The sequence below is a fragment of the Echinops telfairi genome, unplaced genomic scaffold (assembly GCF_000313985.2).
Source record: "Echinops telfairi isolate 266 unplaced genomic scaffold, ASM31398v2 ScPeMD7_7469;HRSCAF=8507_0, whole genome shotgun sequence".
Classification (NCBI taxonomy): domain Eukaryota; kingdom Metazoa; phylum Chordata; class Mammalia; order Afrosoricida; family Tenrecidae; genus Echinops; species Echinops telfairi.
The window spans coordinates 44,427,329-44,436,705 of record NW_022111372.1 but is presented as its reverse complement, the minus strand read 5'-3'; the positions used below and the strand labels follow the sequence as shown (position 1 = coordinate 44,436,705).

The 9,377-nt window shown below is 33.8% G+C and overlaps 1 protein-coding gene across 1 annotated transcript in view; it reads right to left on the bottom strand.

Moving 5' to 3' along the window:
* The window catches only part of LOC101638103 (olfactory receptor 2T6), a 33,778-nt gene that overhangs the window by 5,054 nt on the left and 19,347 nt on the right, over positions 1 to 9,377 (bottom strand). The window contains exon 3 of the mRNA XM_004697220.2: positions 7 to 58. Within this exon, the coding sequence (XP_004697277.2) occupies positions 7 to 58 (52 nt within the window). The remainder of the gene's footprint in view (positions 1 to 6; positions 59 to 9,377) is intronic.

Below are 9,377 nucleotides of genomic sequence, written 5' to 3'. Positions count from 1 at the left end.
TGTTGTGTAGAGAAAACCAATTGGGAAATAAGTACATGGGAGAAACTGCTAAATATAACTAATAACAAATACTAAATTCTGTACATGCACAGGCAAAAATGAAAACATAATACAAATATGAAACAACTACATAGGATTCAAAATTTTCTTATCAAGTATATACAGCAAGATTAGAAAATATAATGCTAAGCATGTGCAATAAGAAAAACTAAGTTGATTGGCATAGAACAAGATGAGGAAATATTAGAAGCTTTTACACATTCATTCAACCACTGACTGGGAGCCTAATCTTCACCAGGCATTATCTTAGAAATTGAAGAAAATCATCAATGTTCCTCATTGTTCTAGTGGGACAGATCAAATATAAACAAACAAATATTCAATAAATCAGGAATGCTATACCTTTCATCTATAAATGAGCCTGAATAGATTTTAACTTATGACTTAAATACAAAGTAAATTAAAAGATTTGAACAACTTTGTAAAACATCTACAAACTGAATAACATTGAATGGGATATAGGAATGTGTGCATTTGTTTATTCTAAAACACCAGAAAAATAAAAGGCAAATGCCAGGCTAAACCTAAAATCATGAACTGAAATGGCAGAACAGAATGGCTATGTCTGCTTTATCAGTGGTTGGCTGAAGAAGTGTTTTAAGTGTCAATTCACTCTGAGTAACAAAAACCCCAACCAAACTCACTGCCATTGAGTTGAGTGTGACTCACACTAACCGATAGGACGGAGGAGGGAAGAGTGTGCCTGTTTATAGGAGTGGAAACCCAGCTGCCTCCTGCAGAGGGACTGGAACTTTCAAACTGCTAACCTTGTGATCAGCACCCCAACGCGTAATCCACTGCGCCACCAGGGTTCACTCCTCAAGAAAGCAAATTGAAATGAAAAATACAAAATAGAAGGTACAATATAAAAATATGTATACTTAACTGTTACATATATTTAACTGTTGATGATTTTTTATAAATTAGTTCCTAAAAATTCAATAACAAATAAGATATTTATATGTAAATCTGAGAATTAGAGGTACTTAACAAGTACTCCTAATATGCTATTCAAACCAGTAGGAAGCCCAAACTTAAATTTAACAATAAATGCACAGCATAACAGAATCCAGAAGATACAGCCAACGTGGCACTCAGGAGAAATTCTAAAAACACTCGCTTCCATCTCCTCTCCTCCGACTCATAGTGATCCTATAGGGCACACCAGAACTACTCCTGTGAGCTTGCTAGAAGGGAAGTCTTTACTTGAAGGCATCATCTTTCTCTTCCGAGCAGATTCTGATCTCCAACTGACCACTGACCTGTGGTTAGCAGGTCAACGGATTGCCCACCATGCTACCAGGGATCCTCAATAGGCATTTAATAACATTCCATAACATACTCGTTATAACGGCATATTATGTAAATAATTGCTAGCCCAATACGTTATAAACAGGGTTAAGAGAAAAAGAATATAAAATAGTTCAAAACATATCCAAGGGTTACAGAGTAAGAAGTAAACTGTACACAAAATTGCATTCATTTAAATTGAGAATGAAATGAACCATCTTTAGGTCATGTTATGACAGTGACAGGGAATGGCGGAGTGTGGAAAGAAGAAAACAATACATAATTAAGTATGAGGAAAAAATATCTAAACAGGGATGTGAGGAAAACAAATTATTTACTCAACTCACTACAATGCTGACTCATAGCAACCCTCTGTGGGTTTCTGAGATTGTAACTGTTTGTGGGAGAAGAAATCCCAGTCTTTCTCCCACGGAGCTGCTTGTGGTTTTCAACTGCAGACTATGCAGGCCGCAGCTCAGTGCTTAACACTACACCAGCAGGGCTCCATTAAGGAATATTATATTCAATGTTGTATAAAAGTATTGGAAGTTTCAATAAAATGCAATATATGCATATTACATTTATATATACATATATATCTGTCTATGCACTTGTACATATTATATTGATATATACTACATATACTATGCACATGCACACAGAAAGGCTTTAAAATTACTTGGAAAAGGTCAAGGAATTATTCCACAAACTTATTGTAATTAATATTTCAAAAATGATATATAATTCATTCATGAAAAATGATCAAGTAAGCCTCCCATACATTTGCAAATATTAAAAAGATTACAATAGCCCTGAGAGATACCTGGCTCAGAAAACATGTTATGTAAAACGTCTTGTTGCTTGGTGCTTTAGGGTCAGTACCAACTCATAGCGACCATATGCACAACTGAACAAAACACTGCCCAGGCCTGCACCATCCTCACAGATGTCCACAGAATGTCTCAGAACAATTCATTTCAAAATTAATTTTCCAGTGTATGCAAAAAGTTATCATTAATTATGTGTTTATTTGATAAACTTCTAAGTCACTAATTATCAGACCTAAATAACTATAAACCATTCTCACAAATACTAAAGAAAAAATCCGAAACAAATATTAGGTGTTGAAACCAATGATAGACTAATAGTACAGGGGATTTTTTACAAGTTCATTAACAACTGCACTATCCTTAATTCTATTTCTCCAAAAGTTTTTTCAGGTCTTTTTGTAATATATCTATCTACACACATGCTCATATAAATCCACTCTTACCTACTTAATAACCTTCAAAGTTCCAAATTTTGGGGGGGAGCTAATGATAAAATTCCTCAAGTCCAGAGTGTGGTTTGCAGAAGAATGCTTAATTCTCTAATATCTAGATCTGTATCAAGTTTTGGTCCCTAATTCTTAGAAGAGAAGTCTAACATGAAGCACCCCCTTGAATCCCTCTGTCTGGCACACAGTGATCACCTCTCCACTTGGTAACTGCCACCACAGGTCTCAAATCATAGTGTTTCCCTCATGGATCTTCCTCGTTGTCCAAGACAATATTAAATACATAGAACCTGATTACAATTTTAGCATTGACTATGTAGTTAGTTATCAATATAACATCATTACAATTTTAGCATCGACTATGTTGTCAATTCTCTCTAGATCACAAACTGTGTGGGTTTCCTCTCACTTGCTCCTTTATCATTCAAACCTATCATTCAAATAATGTGTCTTGAGGGATCCATAGGAGGTCTTCCTACATCAACACTCAGTAAACAGGAAGAAATAAAATCAACCAAATTGTTGATTGCTTAATTTTGTTAAAATGTTAATTAATGAATAGCTTTTATATGAAAATATATGTCAAAATGATACATAAATAAAACACCATTAAAAATATCAACAAGGATAATGAGAAATCCAATAATGTTGATAACCATGAAGGAAACTATAAAATTACTAAAATATAAGGACTGATGAATACCATGTTTCTGGATAGAACCACAGGAAGTTCACATTCTCACATCTCTTTGTTATTTCTTTTTTAAATAAAATATAATTCTAAGTCTCAATTAATTTTTTTAGAGAAATGACACATTGTTCAAAATTTGATCTGCAAGAATAAGTGCATGGTCATTTTTAACGAGAGGAAAATTGAGAGCACTATAGCATTTGTTATATTGATACAAAAATGGACAGATAGATCAACATTTCAGAAGAGTCTAGAAATAGCTGCCCCTACCACACAAAAAAGTGAAACAGAAAAGTAGCATATAAATAAAGGTTTCACATGATAAAGAGGAAAATTATATAAGTGGGGAAAATAAATTTTACAACAATGATATGACAAAAAATCTTTACTATTAAAGTTCAAAGGATTTTTAAACTTGAGGCTAGATGACGCAAGGACTAAAGTACAAAAATGTTATACCTTTCTATTTTTCTTTTTTTTTAACCCTAAACCTAACCCTAACCCTAACCTTTAATACCTTTCAAGAACCAAATACAAGGACATTGTCAGAATCTCTTTAATAAAAAATGTTTTAATCAGGAAAAACTATATTTAAAGTATGATTTACAATTTCCAGTGTGATGAAGTAGTTGTTTTTATGCATTGTTGGTGTAAGCATAAATTAAAACAATTTATTTTTATTTGACTATTAGCAAAAACTTTGCTTTTAGTTAGTGATCAAATGCTTTTAAAAGTATGTACAAAATTGTTGATTACTTAATTCGATTAAAATGTGTATTACTGAACAACTTTTATATGAAAATATATGTAGAAAATGATACATAAATAAGACGCCATCAAAAATATCAATAAGAATAATGAGAAATCCATTAATGTTCACAACCATGAAGGAAACTGTAAAATTAGAGTTATATAACCAGAAGTTTTAGATATAAACCAGAAGTTATATATCTATGAATTGATTGATGTAATCTATGAAACAGATAGATATAATGTGAAGATTTGAGTGTATGCAAATACATTAGTTCAAACATTGATATTGATCATATAAAAAACATAACTCACAAACTCACTGCCATGGAGTCAATACTGTCTCACAGTGATCCTATGGGATGGGGTAGAACTGTCCTATGGGTTTCCCGAGACTTTAACTCTTTACTGGAATTGAATGCCTCATCTTTCTCCTATGGAGTGGCTGCTGGTTTTGAACTGCTGACCTTGCAGTTATCAGCCCAAATAGTAATCACTATGCCACCAGGGGTTTTTAGTAAAAATATATACAAACAAAATTCAATAAATAATCCACATGATTAATAATCCCAGAGAGACTAAATCAAATGTTAATCAGTTTAAATTATATTAATTAATAATGATATGATTATTTGTGCATAAAAAGTATGTAATATATTATGCACTAAAGGACATGTTATAGAATGAAAACATATACCTTTTACAGAAATAAGAGACTCAGAAAAATCATAATAGTTCTTCATTGATCCAACAAGTTTCAGGTTGAGATGAGAAATATAAAACCCAAGATGAACAACTATGAGGCACTGTTGAGTTGTAAGGGCGTTAAAGACTAAATAAAGTCATCAGTTATACAAGAATATTCTAACTGTTGAATTGTAAAGGTGTTAAAGAGTAAATAAAATCATCAGCACATCCAAAAATATTCTACTATGGACTTTAAGTTATTTATCTTTCCAATAAAGTAGGCTAGAATCTATAGTTAGCAAAGTTCAGTAAGACACCTCTGTAGTTCTGTGATGCTTCCTTCAACTTCCAACCAGGAAGAATACATGGTCACCTTGACCTGAAATGACTTCAATTTTCCACAACTTGCAGCATAAGGCTGGTGCTGTATATGCTGTGTGTTTAGTTTCCCCAATGACAATGTAAAATGTTGGCAGTTTAGCATTCTATATGATCTTTATGATTAGATTCTCTATGATCTTTAAATTTAGAGTCATTAGCAGAAGAGTGCATATATTCTTTAGTAATATGCAAATTGGTTTCTACTAGAATTTAATGTCTTCTATACTTAATCCTAAAGGAGAGAATCCAAAAAAGTGAAGGAGACCCTTATGACGATTGCCACCGTGGTCTCAACAAGGGCCTCAAACACAGGAAGACTGTGAGTAGCATCCAGGAAGGGGCTAGGATTTGTCTGTTCTATGTATGCAAGACCACGGCGAGTTGGAACCAACAGTCGGTACCTAACAGCAGCATAGCGAACCTTTCTCATTTGAATTATGCTTTTTTCCATGGTAAAAGATGCAAATTTTTGCATTAATATTTTCTATATCACACTATACCAACAGGCTAATTTAAACAGTTACCTAAATCAGAACAAAACTGCTCTCTGAAGAATAAATCATCATAAGATCAAAAGGTGACGGGACTCTGTGAGGCATATATGTCCCATCTAACCATACGTACACTTACACATAAAACACAGACTCACAAAACAAAATCTAAAAACATCAGTGAAGATCACTCTGAACTTCCAGATTATTCTTCTGAATGTGTCCAAAATGGATTATAAAAAGAGAAAATATGAAATGGTGACGAGTTCCATGATGTGCTGACAAGGTAACATCACATTTTGTTAGCTCTATAGAAAATATTTTATCAATAAATAAATGTATTCTAAATAAATGTGCAGACACTTTGTAGATGAAGCAGCAGCAAATTATTATCTCTATCGTGTTTCCATGATAGTACCACGCAGTTGACAATCATTAAGTGTAAAAAAATGATTTTTACCAGAAAACGATATCTGTAAGTACTGTAAATTAATTGTTTGGAAGTACCCGCAATATCCCAATAATATTGTATTATTTTCATTTTATTTCTAGATTCGTAAAAACCTTTGTTTCATATATAATTTGGTCTCTCTTATTTTCCCCTTATATCCTAGATTATGCTGCATTCACTTCCAAAATGATGTTTCAGTTATATCTAAATACTTCCTAACTCCTCTAAAATTGTATTTCTGTTGTATTAAATTCAATTTTTTGCTCATGTAATTGAAGTCCCTGTACCTCAAGCTTGTAACAAGTTCATTAGCATGAAATGGCCAGGCACCAAACATTTCCAAATCATCACCTGAGTGACTCTTCTGACCCAATCTACGCTGTCCCTCCAACAAGCAGGTTCTCTAAGAGTCAAATGACTTTCTTACCATGAAAATGAAGACAGATGAAGCCAAGAACACCAGTCCACTGCACGGATATCTCCAGAGAGGGCCAGTAATTGAATGCACAATTTCATAAAGAATTACATTTTAGAAACTGAGGTAGTAAAAGGAAGCCTCCTTGTCCTTTCTGTTTCCTATCTCCATATTGGACTCTCCTCCCTTGCAGAAATTATTGGAGATACATGTCAGAAGAGCACAGAGCTTCAAACAGGAGAGTGGTCTTATAAGTATTTAAAGACTACCAATTAGCCAGAGCCTTTGATTTTCCACGTCAGCACCACAAACACTTTGGGGCCGGAAACTCGGGAGATCCCTATAATCCTAGATTTCTCACAGGAAAAAAAGGCAAAACAGGGAAATAGCTATTCAACTGATCCAGTTGGTACAGTGGTACTGAAACTTTACTCAAAACATGTGAACGAAATTAAATAGCATTCTTAAAAATTGAAGTGAACTGCCTTTTTTTTTTGTAATTAGCAAATTGAGATCAACTGTTCTCTGGATGGTTCAGCACCAGGTTCCTTATGTTGTCATTTCCCTTGAGGGCAAATTAATAAAAATGGGAAAATTGCCAAAGGACTGGAAGAGAGGTTTTAGATTGTGACCATTCCATTTGTCATTTTAACAATCATAATCTCTGATAACTTCCTTTCTCACTTCCATGGAGCAGTTTCCCAAAATGATTATTAATTAACTCACAATTTTAAAATAGTATCTAAGCAACTTGTGTAATCAATTCTATAAAATAACTGACCAAGATGTTAATATTATCAAGTTGGTTTTTGGCATATCTGTTGACAGTTTAATATGAAAATTCAGTTTATGGAATCAATTATTATAAACCACATTTGAACTCATGAACATAAATCAAGTTGATGTGCATAAATCAAGTACTTTATCCCAGACTGGGGACTCTTAATTCCATGAACAACAGGTTAGTTTTATTTGGTAAAAATAAAAGGATTAACTGCTTCACCATCACTTTCTTTATATACAAAAGCCTTTTTTCTATTTTTTATATTAACAATTCATTTCTTTAAAGCTCTAAAATTATAGAAAAATTAATCTATTTCCTCTAATATACAAAGGAAAGAATATACCAATCATTTGGGAATGCTTTATATGTTGAATTTCTCTCTGGGAGCATCAGGCCTGGGATGAAATTTCTGGCGACTACCTGAAAAAAAGAAGTAAGAAAAATATGGATACCACATGTAAATATACAGAAGAACATAATTCCATTTTGCTGTGTGTTTGCTAATGGAAGATCATAGATAGACAAAGTTATTATTAGTAAATAGATTTACTGTATTCTTTCACTTCATAATTAATATACCAAATTTCACAATTCACCAATCTGCTTTTAATGCTCTTATAAATTAAGAGAATAAGTGATAATTATGTTAATCTTATTTAGTATGTGAATTGTAGCTTATTTTAGTCATGGCTTACAGTTCTTATGTTTGTAAAACAAGTGCGAAACTCAAAGTGATTAACTGATAAACTGCCATTATTATTCTATTATTGCTACCAGTACCAACATTGACATATTTGTTTTTGTTTTTCCTTAAAAAGATGTGCCTAGCAGTCTTTAGTTTCTTTCCAGTAATGAATCCGGAAATCTCAGACCTTTGCATCAATCAAAAGCTTATTAGTGTGGAGCAAGTTAAGAAAGAAAGACATCTCCCCTGAAAGCTGAGTAGTACTCAAACCTGAACAGCATGATATTGATGTTAAATCAGATCTGCTACCAGCATTCTGACTGTGCATTCGAACATGTATTTCTCATGAACTCACAAAGAATACCCACACATCCTTTTCTGGTTTTACTCCCCTCTTTCCCTCATACCTTCTATCAAATGCTTGAGTCGGGTTTGTTGTCTCTATTTTAAATATACGTGAAATCCAACCACTCATTCCACCCTGCTACCATTGTACTATTACCGCTTATAGATATTTCGCTGTTGTTAAGTACTCACAGTCAGTTTTGACTCCAATGTGTTCATTACCACTGATCAGGAGAAGACAAAATTTCAGTTGGAGAAAGCAAGATGCCTTTGAAACAATTATTAAAGTCAAAGACTACAACCTTCAGTTTTAATTACAATCCAAAGTAAAATGTAAAAAAATAATAACTAGACCAATAGACAACGCTGTGATCAACAGAGACAAAATTGACATGGTCAAGGATTTCATTTTCCTGCGATCCACCATCAACATTCATGTATACAGCCGACAAGAAATGGAAGAACTGTAAGAAATGTTGTATTGGTTCAATCTGCTGCAAAAGACCTCTTTAAAGTATTAAAGAGAAAATATGCCTCATTGAAAGCTGAGTTGTGCTTATAAAAAATGGCATGGGGGGCCACATCCCCTACCTCCACTTACTTCAGAAGGAGGTGGGGGTTGGAGAGAGCATCATCATTAGTATCAACTCAAGGCTGATTTCTTTGAGGCTGAGGTCAGACATGCCTCCACCCTCTACCCTACCTTACTAATTCCCCCACAAACTGTCCTTTCCACAGAAACCTCAACTTTCACCTGGTTTTTATAATCCATTGAAAACGCACCCAGAACTCACAGACCGTACTTGGTGAAGTTTATTAGGGAAGTTGTTGTTATGGTTTGGTAGCATCAAGTCTGTTTGGTGTCATAGTAGCCCTACGTACAACAGAACAAAATGCCATCTGATGCCGTGCATCATAGTTTTTATGTCTGAGTCCATTGCTGCAGTCGATTGAGGGACTTTATCTTTTGTCTATACCTGCTATCACACATTATGTGCTTTTCTATGAACTGGTCCTTCCTGATAATAGGGTCAAAGTGCATAATATAAAGCCTTGCTCCTTCTTATAAGG